Source organism: Genypterus blacodes, unplaced genomic scaffold (assembly GCF_046128005.1).
Source record: "Genypterus blacodes isolate CSIRO-AG114 ecotype Tasmania unplaced genomic scaffold, CSIRO-AGI_Gbla_v1 ptg000044l_1, whole genome shotgun sequence".
NCBI classification, from domain to species: Eukaryota; Metazoa; Chordata; class Actinopteri; order Ophidiiformes; family Ophidiidae; genus Genypterus; species Genypterus blacodes.
Window position 1 is genome coordinate 1,876,075 of NW_027466857.1, and position 14,648 is coordinate 1,890,722.

The 14,648-nt window shown below is 39.2% G+C and overlaps 1 protein-coding gene across 1 annotated transcript in view; it reads left to right on the top strand.

Moving 5' to 3' along the window:
* Positions 1-852: 852 nt before the first annotated feature.
* Positions 853-14,648, top strand: part of LOC142999544 (complexin-2-like) — a 42,963-nt gene continuing 29,167 nt past the window's right edge. The window contains exon 1 of the mRNA XM_076149147.1: positions 853-936. Coding sequence (XP_076005262.1) covers positions 906-936 — 31 coding nt within the window. The 5' untranslated portion in view covers positions 853-905. The remainder of the gene's footprint in view (positions 937-14,648) is intronic.

Consider the following 14,648-nt stretch of genomic DNA (forward strand, 5'->3'; position numbering starts at 1 on the left):
TTCCTCGCTCGCAAATACACAATCACGTCGAATCTGTACTTGTTCGCCACGCGATCACTGCATATCGGTTGCGATTATACGCCTGTTTGCCATTGTTATGCATTCGGCACCTCGGCGACTTCATTAATGTACATACAGGTTCGGTGTAGGATGCCGGAGTGGGATGGCGGTGCCCACGGTCCCTCCAATGGATGATGTAAAGTTTTACCACATGATCAGTTATATAGTATGGTGGTTATGGTTTAGTCCGGCGTAGTGATTCATGGCAGACAAACAGATCCGCCGAACAGAAGTCTTGCGCCGCGTTACTTTTTCAAAACTCGCTGACTGATTGTCGTGACTCCACACCCGTCACTGCCCGCGACTAAACTGTTAGTTTTCCAGACCTCCGTTGCTATGCAATCTTAATTCAGAGTTGCTGATTTGGTCTGTGTATTTGAGGAATAAACATGTTTTTCAGTGTCCTCCTTTGTGTTTTGGTTGTGTATGAACCATTGACCTTTGTGTCCTTCATTTGGTGCATTGAAGAAACGTGCTTCACACACAAATACAGATGCAACAGAACGGAACGCAGTCAGTTTTCAGAAATTGCTATGGAATATTTCTATAACGTTCCTAAATATAGTATGTGAACTAAACTGTGTTTGGCACACTGAGTGTGTATTGACATTAATCTACTAAGGGGTGTTTTACTCCATGGCCACCAAAATAATGCTGTGGTGTAATGTACATGGTCAAACTTTGTGTATCCTGCTAAATTTCATGATAAAGAAGTGATACAGGAGTTCCTTCTCATAATTTTTGTGTCATTGTCCTTCCAGGTCTACGAGGGCCATCTACTGTTCTGCAACAATTGAATGTAAGATTGTTCCGATAAGGAAGGCAAGGAATTAAAAGCCATCATCATGAATTTCGTTATGAAGCAAGCTTTGGGCGGTAAGTTTGTCCCGTTGCATAGCGGCTTGTGAGTGTGTATGTGTGAGGGTAAAGAAAGACAGACAGGGAATTTGCATTCTTTGTGTTACACTGATAAGCTCATTGTCATTATTTCAGCTATTCTCAAAAAATTCTACACCATGGCTCGTTTCAGACCTAGCTGCAGTGGAGAGAAGCCAAATGTATCTACCTTTTGTCTCGTGTCTTTTTCCTTGCCGTGTGTGCTTTGGCAGGTTTTGTACCCTATGCTGGTTTGCTGCAACCCCTGGGGCATTCAGTGTACATCTTACCATAACAGGCTACTGATTTAAAACATAGAGTGAGACCTTATGGCCAGAGGGGCCATACTTTACCACTGACTGCAGCCTGTTCACCAAGAAGTGTTCCAAACAGGTTTTTGTCTTATCATTAATCATGCTGTGGTACATCTTGACTGGACGATTCAGTCCCTCTTATCTTGACATGCTGAGTTCACATATTCCACCTGAAAGGAAAAACAATCAAGGAAAAATCTTATCTTCCATAATTTCATTCCTGTATGCAGGCATGTGCCTGATTTTCTAATTGCCTGTGCTGCAAAGCCTGGCAGAACATGAGATTATCCTAACAGAGTAATGGATTTTGAAGGAATATTAACTTGTTATCATGTATGAATAAATAGATGGGTGCAGTGGAAGGTGAAGGACCAAAGTGGTTTTCACAGGGAGAGATACGGTTTGGTTATTTGTCTTGGGTACGCCCGTATAGGGAATGTTTGCATAATACAAATCTGATCCTGGTTAGACAGAACACTATGACTGGTGCACAGCCTGGTTTGTGCTGTAGTGAGCAACACTCAGCCCCTAAAATGGCTGAACCAAAACGCCTTTCATAGCCGGCAAGCATAGTGTATTTATAAATATTTAATACTTAGGTTCTGATATAGGTTTTGAAGAAATGTACACACTGTTGATTATCGTTGCCACAGTGAAATTCATTTTTCCTGTATACTCAAAAGGACAATTTAGTATCACCTTTGAAGGAAAATATCAAATCTAATAATCCTTGAGGTGTGCTTTGCATACACATAACCATCTGCAAGATTTTGAAATCACTAGGTTGATACTGTATTGATTCATGTTTGGCCATTAGGGGGCAGAAAGACTTGAATAGTAAGCTGACATACACATGGCCCTGACATAACCTTACCTTTCCTTGTTATTATGCCTTAGGGCTCAGACTAATAATCCCACTGTGGCACCTTTCACAGCTCGTGGAGTCTTCCTGCTCGCTATGGCAGGTTGGTCGGTTGCTGATACACATTTGTGGCTTCTACTCCATTCCTCTTATTCACTTTTGTGTGTTTTAGGGTAAAATGAAATTGTTAGATGGACGTCCCAGAGGCTCAAGCAGTCCTGTTCTGGATCAAAATTGCTGCATTCCTCACAACTGTTTTTTTTTTAGAGATTCTCAACTGTTTCCCACACATGTTGCACATAAGGCGACATAGCTTTCCAAAACTCTTGCTTTAATAACAGGAAAAGCAACTCTTCATGCACATACACTCGACAAGATATGTCCAGATGGGAGTTACTTTTTGGGAGGAGCAATGACTGAGTGGGGGTGATGGGTTAATCACACACATAATGAGCTCCGGATGGGATTGAAATCAGTATAATCAGTGCATGAAATATTCAAACCTCCGCTAGGGAAATGGATCCCATTTGAGCGAGGCAGTATCCTGTGGTCGAAATCCCACATGAATCTACAATGTCTGTATACATGCAAAGTAAAAACGACAAATTGTATTTGAAATGTCATGTAGGAGTCAGTTGTTAATCTGGATATCTATAATTTGGTGTCTTTCTTACGATCAACACATGAATACTACTACCTGGGGATGTTGTGTGATGTAGGAATCCCTCCAGTGTCTGTGTTTCATGCTGGTGCATTCATCATCTTTTTATTCAAATATAGATAAAATCCTCAAGATCTTCAGAGGTTAATATACATGTAATATACATGACCCTAACTCTAACCCCCTAGTGCTTATTCTTGTTTAAGCACTAGTTTTTAAAACATACAGTGAGTTGTTCATCTTCTCTATGCATTCACACACACATAATGGAGGCCACATATTTCATGTGTTAATCCAAAGCATTGATTGGCTGTGCATGACTTCAGTAAATGACAACACACATTTGTAAGATGAAATACCTACAAAATTTGTGGGGGTTTGATACAATACAATATTACAACAACATTAGTTTCTTATATGATATGTATTGGGTTTTTTCCCCCGAGAATTGCAAATCTGTAGGTACAGCAATTCAATAAAACAATATTTTACTGATGTTTTTCTTAAAAAAGAAGAAGAAAAGGAACGGGTAGGCAAATTGTGATTAAGAAAAAATTGCTTGTTGATTAAAATGAAAAAATATTAAGTCTGCACCATCAGCTCAATTTGCATTGATAATAATAATAGACAATTTGATGGGTCTTGTGCAGCTGCCAAACCTTATCCCCCTGAAGTGAAAACATTATAAATAAGGGGGAAAAGCCTCACTTTAAATTTCTTTCCCCGCTTTAAGCGCAATGGCCACATCCAACCAGAAGTTGACGCACGTCAAAGAAAGAGCCGCAACACTGAAACAAATTCCTGAATACAATGTGCCTAAAATGTGTTATTTACATAGCAAAGATCATCAGAATATTATTCTGAGACTTACATGAATGATCTGGGATCTCAACGTATCATTAGGAAATCTGAGTAGAGAATTAAATGTTATTAGAAGTCTCCTAGCATAATGCTAATGCAAGCAACTACACGATTACATCCACAGTAGTCGAGATACTTCTGAAAACTCTGCTTAGGTGTGAAAATGATCTTCATATACACTCACATATTTTTATGTTTATAATTTCCCTGCTGCTCTTGCGCAGGCAACATCCATGTACAGACTGTTGCCGCTGTTTGTGTGACTGATCTTGATCCACTGAGCTTGTCAATCTTCGCACCCCAGAAGGTGTGATTGTAGATAATTTTGCCTTTTGTGAAAATAGAATGTAAACAGCCCAACCTGTAACTTATGATGTCACTGGTTATTCATTGTCACTTATTATCCAGGTAACAAATAGACATCATGCTGTGAATGATTACAGGTTATATGGGAGGAGGAAAGAAGATACAGAAATGACTTCTTTAGGACAGAGAAATGAGAGAGATGACTAAAACTGTATTGCAGTGCACTCTTGATCCACAGTGGAGCGACACATGGAATGTTCTAGAAAACGTGGCTTGGTTATCCTTGTGCTTTGTTGTACACTGCTGTTGGTCCATGGCTTTGGGTGTGCTGTGGTGTGTTTACGTCTCATGTACAGGAGGCCTGTGTACTGTATTATGAGTAGATGTGTGTGTGGTTGTGTTAGGGGTGTCCTGGGGAGTCGTTAATGCCTACCACTGGGCTTGCACAAAGCCCCCCATCAATAAAGACAACAAGTAAAACCCACTGAACTGTGCATAAGAGGAATTTCACACATGAGGAATACTTGTGCTAAGGTCTTCACCTTAACCAGAGTATTTCCTCCCTCTCAGAGACCGACTTTTTTGTTTCCCTCTTGGCAGTAATGAGTTTTCAGTATGCACTGGATTAGCTTTGGGCTATTATCTCACTGTCTCACTCTGTGCACTACAAGGAGAGACGCACACCAAAATCATCCAGCAAGGATTTCTGTTCTATTTTACATAGTGACACAATTCCTTATAGAGACAATTGGTGGCAGTAATGAACTGTTAAAATGTGACTGTAAAGGAAGAGAAGATGGTCGCCAGCTGATGTTTATGAAGCAGCACATGCATTGACCAAGTTTGAAGTTAGATTTTCATCCTTAACACATCATTTAATGTTGCATGTTTACGAAACAAACGACCAATGTAAAAGCTTGTTGTGTGCTTCAGTATGGGCATGGGCTTTGTGGACATAATAGTTTAGCACAGAATGATTCCTCAAATTTGTAGTGAATGAGGCCAAAGTGAAATTGAACTATTTTTCATTTTGATGGGGACCCACATGGGGCAATTTCAAAGACTGCTGGAGTCCATGAACCCTAGTTTGGGAAATATTAGCCATAGCTTAGCAGTGACATGTAGGCAGGTAAGTCCCGGACAAATGAAGAATTGACTCAGTCTGCTGGACATTATGTGTGTGTGGTGCCAGTGTAGCAAAGTAGTAATGGAGTTATTGTAGGTGACATCATAAAAAGTGCTAGTAAATAGAAGTAAGCTTTCACCTCTGTCACGATGAAGCAGCAACTGGAGCTCCTCCCTCTTCTTTCTTCCGCCTCCATGCTTCTCCTCCTGCTCAGGCATCTCTGCCTCTTGGCTTTGGAGAAAGAGGAGTAGAAAGAGGTGTAGGAGGAGATGAGAAGTGACAAATTGATCTTTAAAACTGTGTGTTATATCATCAACGTCTGCCAGATTCAGCTGTAGCGGAGGTTGCGAAGATACACTGCCCTGTGGACCGGCACAGACTATCTAATCTGCGTTTAATGGGAGATTCTCTCTCCTCCATTAGCTTTTTACCCCACTTCAATTCATCGTTCATTGTTTCAGCTACTCTTTATTCCCTCAATCATTTCCTGACTCCTGTTGTAAGTTGTGGAGGAAGTATTCAGAAACGTACTATGATCAGGCTGTAAAATCATGTATTAACAATATTTGAAGAACAAAAGAATTGAGGAAGGGATGAAGGAGAGAAGGGAAACGACAAGAAAGAAGGAAAAAGGAAGGACATACTTAAAATTACAAAATTGAAACAATGTCTTGGACTGTATGTTGTCACTCTGCCCTCACATTCCTTCTGTTTTGTCTTCCATTCCTGATTGGCTCCAACCCTTTACTCCCTCATTTACTTCCTCCCTCACACTCTCCCTGCACCTCCCGTTTGCCATTACAGTAAATCTCAAAGGGCAAGGCAGAAAATCTCAATCAGTCTGCCTCCAGGGAGCGGGAGGTTTATGTGTGTGCGCTCATGTGTATGTGCGCATGTGTCTGTGTGGGTACATGTGTGCATGCGTATAAAGAAAGAACAGCAAAGGACCCCAGTAGTTTACTTTGACTGGTATTAGATGATACATGTATTGCTCTCTCTCTCTCCCTCAAACCCACACTCTTGATCAGATGCAAGTGAAACACACACGCTCAGAGCTGTAATCAGTGGGCTGTGACACAGACCTCCTGCTCGGTTGAAATGACAGCGGGAGCAAACCATTAAACACATCCATTGGATACACACATAAACATGCTCTAAGACAAACTCAAAATAATACTGGACATTGTGCGCAGCGTTTACACAGGATGAGTTTGGACACACAAAGTGACTGTGGATTCTCCATATCAAGTTGCTGCACAAACCACAATGTTTCAAGCATTTTGGATGGGAAATGGGAAATTGATCTATGATTGATTGAAAATGAGCCAAAACTCTCTCCTTCCCATCTTTCTTTTCCTACAACTGTATGCACCATGTTATGTACAATGTTTGCTTCAATAAAAACAAATTGCAAAAAAAAAGAAAACGAGTCAAAACAAGAACCATATTCAATAAACAATAATGTCAAATGGTCGAAACATGCCTGAGTTGCAAAGTGCATTGTGTTAAGATTAACTGGTAAAATGAAATTGTGAAAAATGTTACATGCTCTAGATACACTGTATCCCTGTGCTCAGATATTCCAGTCACAAAGGAAATGAAACATAATTATCCTGGAGGATTAATTAGGATTAAATGAACAACCCTGGAGGATACGTGAATATGAGGATATATAAATTCTGTGTGATCTATCAAACCTCCACAGTTCTTTTGTTGTTTGTTTGATGATGGAAGAAGGTAGTTTGTATGTTTTTTGTAGTTTGGGGATTCACAGTAGGCAGACACAATCACCTTGAACCTATTGACTCCTTTGATGCGGAACCCCGGTGCACAGTCAGTGAACACATTTGAATTCACCCTAAATACACTGTAAATTTAGTAAAATAATTGAAAGATCACTCAAAAATGAAGCTTTCAGGTGAATTCAGGACCTATGGGTTTGTCTAATAGGATGCATTTCTGGAGGTATCAACTTTGAGATTAATGGCTGCAGCGTTGTACAACACAAACTCCTTTTATGATACACAATAAACAGGTAGTGGAAAGCATCAACACATTATAAGTATGACTCAATTCATTTCCAGAGGCTGTGTTTTTTCCAAAATGAACAAATTGCACTCATTCATTAATATGCAGAATGGAATCATTTATAATCATAAAATAATAATAGCTGGATTTACGAAAATGCCTCACTGAGATCAATGTTTTAATGTAAAACTATATAACATATTTTAAAGAAATGGTACAATACATGAAATCTTCTGCAAATAATGTAAAGGCGAAAAGTCAAAATTAGGACACCGTCAAAGAATGCTATAAAATAACACCTTTGTGAAACCAAAGTTTAGTGGTTAATGTAAGATATGCCACGAAAACACAGTTTTTGATAACATTTTCTTTGAAAATATTTTATGCTTATTCATGTCAGTCCACCAACACACAACTTCATTTCACAAGATTTAATCATTTAACCACGGTAGATTTTCGTGATTGTATCCATGATGTGTATTATTGCTCACTTCTTACTGGATTTCCTCCTAATTCCTTTGTGAATTGTTGACTCAGACCACGTACGATTCAGATTATTTTCTTCACGCTTAACTGGATTTATCTGACTTGGCATCTACAAAAAATGTCTTGAGCTGAGAAATGAGCTGAGATGCGAGGTATCATAATATCAGAATCTGCCTTCTTTCTACACCTCTCCTGTATAGCACTGCATTTCTTATGCTTATGGTGCAAGGGTACAGTTTGAACAAAACAATCAGGATTAAACCCAATTAGATGTTTTTGAAGGAGATTCTGCACCTCCATCAGCATTTAAAAGTTTGACTATGAAGTGATAACTTAATACATTGGCAAATATTCATTATACTTCTCAAAGTGCATAATAAACCAATCCAGGGGCATATTGCTATCAATTGGGTTGTTTAAATGGGAGTCTCTGTGCAGGGGTACATACATAACTTCTAACACAATTTGATGTATTATTGTTATTGCTCTAATTACACATCTGTGCTGGCTGTGAGGAACCTTGCTGTACTGAATAATTCAATCTTACCAAGTAATTATTTTCTTGAATACATTTCTTAAAACAATGTATGAAGAAAAACTGCCATTGTTGTAAGATTGCTCCAATTAGTTTTCATACAATAAACTTTCTTGACTCAAGAGTCCTTCTCTTCATCATTTGGCAGTGACCTGTTTCAGATGTTGACTCACACCTGTAGACATTTGCTGAAACAAATTGTATTTTTGGAAAGAGGACACCTCCAGTACAGAAGGTGGATGGATGTTTAACTGTCAGTGTGAAGATGAGTGATGGTCTTACATTTCACCCTGAAGCTGTTTGTGTCAAATTGTTTGTGTTGAATGTGTTGTAATCATGGTGGACTGACATCAACCAACCTGGGGGGAATTCTCTCAAATTCAAATAACAGACCAGTGTCCAAAAAATAGCTGTGGTTAGGTATGACATTCCCTGAAGGTTGAACATTTGTACAAAGGAAAATTGTGACAATTAAAAAGCACAGTTTTTTTTTATTTATTTTTTTACCTTTGCTCAGGGACAACTAAGCAAACTCAAAGCCACTGATTGCCCACATTTGTTCAACCTTTAGTTCCAACCTGGAAATAGACTAATCAAATAAGTGAAAACCCCTGTGTGGGCCCACAGGCCCCAAGCCAGTAGAATGCTTCCATCTCCTGCAAAGCAATAGTGAGTGGGAAAGCGGATGATATCCATAAAAATGAACCATTATATCCAGAAGGATAGGATAAAACAAAAACTAAACTAACTAAGAAGATAACAAGACAACAGCATAAGGGAAAAACTGAGCTCAGAAGAAAGTCTCCTTTTCTTTTTATCTGCTTTCACACCAGGTCGTGTGATAGGCTGGGCTGAGGCCCTATTTTAGAAACAGAATCAGGGGAGCTTTGTTGCCAAGTAGGTTTTCACCTACAAGGAATTTGTTTTAGTAGATGGTGCTGTGGGTACTTCATTTACAACGGGTTACGAAAGCTGAATGCTCAGATCGTGCATATGCAAAATTCACCATTCACCTACTGAAATGTTAAAAAACAATCAAATAATGGAAATAAATACAATTTCAAATAAACTCAACATTCCTATGAACAATTTCTTTGACTTTGCGATGTCTTAATTAATGATAGGTTCTATGTTAACCTACATTTACTAACTGGACTATTCTCGGTATAAAAAGGTTCAAACTTGAATAATTGACTATTGGATCACCTTCTATTAACATTTCATTGTAACTCAAACTAATGTATCAACGTAGGATTAAACAGACTTAATCAGTGAAGATGGCAATGGAGAGCACATGGTATGACATGAAACGGCTATAAACGGAGATAAATTCTTTCAAGAATATGCCACAATTTATGGTGCCTGAGCTGGTGCTCTCTGCAGTGTTGAAAAGTCACCAATTGTGTGCAAGTGTACTGACAAAAGCTAGGAAAAGCAATCATATTTCTTCCATTTTATCTTCACTCTAACTTTACTTCATCCAGGGTGTTCTGTCCTCTCTCACCTCACAGGTTCTTGTGGAAGCCTGTCATGTAGAGATGAAGACCCTGTCCTGATATTAGTATCAATATCATTGGTCATATTAACATTTGAATACTTGAAAAATTAAACTGAATGTCATGATTCACCAATTACATTAAGTATGATAGCGAAATGTATAATGAGGTACATTAATCAAGTCAGAGCAAGTTCATAGCCTCATTCCCATATGCAGTCTTTCAATGAAATGTCCAGGGACGCTTCCTGCATGGGGCCATGTGTGAATGGGAACAGAGATCAATATGCAGGGAAATCTGTACTTACAGTGCCCCATTTCAAGACCAGGTATCATTCCAGGGAAAATAAGGCTGTTTTGGGAATATAAGCAGTAACATTGTAGGAAATGTGGCAAGAGTGAAAAGGCGCAAGAGGCCAATGTTCCTGAATGTAGCTGCATGTATAAATACTAAAAATCCATAACGGAGATTATCCCAGTAATTTAGCAGGAAGTATGTTTGAAAAGGGCTTAAGACTGTCTTTGGTCTTGACATGGTCTCAATCCCAGTCAAACAGAATATCATTCTCAATGCTGTCCTTTTCAAAACTAAAATAAGCACCAAGGATCACAAGAAATGGCTCAAAATGATCTTCAGTCTAATTGTGTTGTATGCTGTTGCCTGCGTCTCAGATCTGTGTGTCAATCCAATTTTTGGATACTAGAATAAATGTAAGGAGACTCCCTGTCAGCTCTGATCACATTCCATGAGTAAATGTGGTCTAAGAGCAGAGACGTGAGAGCGCAAAATGTAGTGCAAGAAAAATTGAAGTGTTCTTTGCTGATGTGAGAAACAAGTTGAAAGAAAGGTAGCTCAATCTGGAGGAGTATCATGCTGTTGACAGTGTGTGTGTTCTCTCTCTCTTTGGGTTGCCTTCATTTGGATTAGGTCAAGTTATCCACGAGTCTATTTCAGATGCTGTCCAACTGCTCTGAGCTCCTTTACGGCTCCATTTCTTTTTTCAGCCTGGTTCTTGTGCGTTGGTTTATATTCGGTCACAACACTTGGGACCTGTGGACCTCTAATACTCATCTAATTTCTGTATGTATAAGTGAAGAAAAAGGTAAGAAGAGTCACATCCAGTAGTGTCCAACACAGAAACAAGTCTGGTGCCCTGGTCACAAACGAAATTTAGGATAGAGAAATTTAAAGCAAATTCTATTCACTTCAATGGAACTGCTGCAATAAGACAATTCTCTCATTAAGGTAAAGCTGAATATCTTTGAGGTCAGGTTTAGCTTTGGAATCCTGACAAAGGAATTCATCCTCAACAACCAAGCATGTCAACAGAATTGACTTCTGAGAGCAATTGAGTTACAAATTATGGATGAATGCTCGTCCATAAAAAATCTCAACCACAGGATATTTCTTGATTTTGTTGACCTTCTGAAATTCCAACCCAAAACTTTCCATCCATAAATCTGCTTTTGTAACTTGGTTTCCCCAGCGTCCAGAAGCTCTTTTTTGTACTGTTGCAAAATATTTCTCTCATGTATAATGATGATAATAGACTGACAGTGTTCAACCTGTAGGGATTTTCTGCCCTGCGACAGCCTGCCCGGGTGTGGGAAATCCAGCGACCATTGACGCAATCCCCATGTGGCCTGAGTTGCTGTCAATCAAAAAAGCTTTCATTCTGAACATGAAAAGGCCCTGAGGTGTATTCAGCGTGAAGAAACATTTTCAAGGATGGGAGAGAAATATGCATAATAGTCATCTTAAAGAGCTGAATGCAGATATGGACTGAATATGTAATATCAATCAATGCATAACTCCAAACTGCAAAATCTCCATCATATTAATGTAATGTACCATACCATCCTGGAACGAGAGACAATTTGGTCACCACCCGAATATTCTTTATGCAATGCACAGCAAAGATGTCCCGCTCCATATTAGACACAGTGATGATGATGTCATTGGGTAAATATTGAGGAAGTGAGTAAAGCTTTATTTAATAAATAACACAAATGCCTAGGCTGCTGTCGTGCACAGTTACAGTTACAAAACACAAGCTTTATCACACTGATTGTAAAAGCACACAGCATTCATGCTCATTCGTCTGCAAAGACAAATGAGCCTCACCGCATCCATTATTTTGCTTCTCAGTGCTAATTACCCTTCCAAATACGATTTTTCTCATGTGTGAGGAAAGTCAACACACACCACCTGCATTGCTGAGCGACACCATGCCGTGTGAGCCACTGATGCTTATTACCGATTCAAGCCTTGACCTAGAAAGCATTTAACAGCGTACACTCAGGCTGCATGACACTTAACCATACACTGCGACGAGAGGGATGACTGCATTAGCACCGTTTATGTTATGGAGCATTTCATGGCTCACCAGAGGCATGTATACATTGTACAGTATACCCACCATTATTCTGCCAGATTATTGGTGCTCTCATTCAGCCTTTTCGTGAAGTCAGTAGACTCAATGCTGCTCCAGATTAATTTTTGTATAGGCAAGTTTTCAGTTCTGTCATTGCTTTACAGGTCAACAGGGAAATCATAACTGAAACCATCTTCAATATGCAAATATGATTTGTTTACCTGAAAGTAATGTTATATATTTTTGTTTTGTATTATAAATATATATGTGTATTGTTTTGGTTATTGGGTTAAATGTAATACATATTTTACACATTACTCTGTAAACAATGATACAAAAATCAGATACTCACACAGGTACATATAAATAAACAAACACAAATAAAAAACTAAGATAAATGCTTACATGCAGACCATACATTAAAATGCAACCATTGCACGGACACATGCAGGTATATAGAGAATAACCAGAATAACCTAAAACAGCCCTACATGTAAACAAAGCAGAGACTCATTAACACGTATAGTATATGAAAAAACAAACATGGCGACACTCATGAGATAAACCGAACACGTAATAGGAACACGGTAGTTGCACATCACAGATGGGTTCTGCAGTGAGTGTTCTGTGAGGAAGTGATTCATCTGTGTTGAGTATTTGCACCTAAATTATGCAATAGTGTTGTACCGATCTCCACGATGTGTTCATAAGAATTTTATATCAAAATCACCATTTATTTTGAGTCACAAAAGTGTTGTCTTAAACAGATAAAACCCAGAAAGAACTTTACAGCAATTACCAGAGCAAATTAAAACAGAAAGGTATTACAATATGCAGTGCAACCAACCAAGGCAGCCAACTATAAAAAATATGAAAAATGCTTTATAGTCTCCTGAAGACTCTTGCCAGCCATCACTGTCTGGATGACAATGTGTTCTAGGTACAAAACACAGAAGACACATAGAGTTTCAGTGATGTTTTGGGGGTTACTTTGCTGCCTCTGGCTCTGGGAGCATTGATTCTGAAAGCAGGCACAATTAAATCAGAAGACCATCAGGGCATCTTGGAGTGAAAAGTAACATGTCAGGAAGCAATGGCAGAGTTGCAGGTCATGTTTCCTCAGCAGTATAATGAGCCAAACATACTGTACCCCAGAGCACGTAAGGTTGTGAAGTTGCCCTAGTTGGTCTCCTGAATTAATCGTTAGCAATGCTACATACTGTATATAATGTAACGTATTTCCACTTTCAAATATATTTAGTTGAATGTCTCATAGAGAAAAATGGCAAACACCCAAGTTGATAAAAGCCATCACATTATTTCTATATGATCCTCTGTAGCTCTGCCTCTAGTAAATTAAAACTCATTTTCTGGGCTGTAAAATCCCTGAATTAGCATCAGTCTTTACTGCAGTGCTGTAAATTCCTCATAAATTTCCGTTGTGTCCACTTTGCAGTGCTTTGTAGAGCTGGCTCTCCAGGACATTTGCATGATATATTGCATTCCCTCTCCCACACAACAGCTTTAATTCTGTCCCCCAACTTCATATCCACAACATCTTTCAGGGAGAAATCCTGCGTGCTGTGAATACTTTTCTGCCTTTATTCAAGCATAAATATCAGTTATTGGTTTTAAAATGTGTTTGTTAGCTGTCTTTAGGACAAATATTTGGTAGGTGTCAGATTTCTTCAAGTCAACTGAAGTGATGTGGTTGTTGAAAATAACATCAAACAGTAAAAGCAGTAAAGTAGCTCAGTAGCAAGTTGGAGGGTGTGGTTGAACCTGGCAGTGTGGTTGAACCTGGCAGGAATGACAGATTGTAACAGATTGCAGAAACCTATTTTCCAAAGATGAATAAAGGTCAGTAAACAAGCTTTTACGGTGCTAAGCAATCTGTGACCTCTACTGACCTCTATCAGCTGCCGGTATGAGCTGAGAAGGGTTGTGTTGTTAATGGATTGTGTCTTGGGTGGGGTTGTGAGATGTGTTGTAGTTGTGTTCAGGTGTTGTATTGTTTAAAGATGAGTGTGAAAACTCTCTGGAAAATATGTAAATGTATGAGTAATGGTGTCCCTTTAATGCCGTCAATTACAAGTAGGAACCACTGATGCCTAAAATAATCCCTGTGACGCCCTGCTCTGTGTTGTGTACCTGCTAATTTTCCTCTTGGCCCTCTGATATCATACATCATGCTGCACTGTACTCCCCAATGAGAACATTATGTGATTCTCTGGCATGGCGTAAAGGTCCGTCTGCCTGGGAACAGCTGACCTTCACAGCACCTTCTCTACCAGCAGCCAAAATAGCCACCTTCTTCAGAAAATATCTTTCCTTTACAGCTTTAGTTACGTTATTATTATCAAGCACAATGACACCCTGTAATTTTCATATCCTCTCATCACCTTGACACACACGTATACACACTTATGTACACACATATACTTGCTCTCCCTCTCTCTCAGCCAAAACCAAGCAAATGCACTCATCAATTATGTCTGCTGCTGGTTGAGCTGCTGTAGGTCCATTAAACTGTGTTGCTCCATTTGGTCTGCTGGGTCATTAATCAGGAATGCTTGTACTGTTCGCGGAAAATACTCTCTAGGTTTGTGCATGCATACTGTATGTGTTTGCTGCAACACCATCAAATGGCTCAGCCTTAGTTG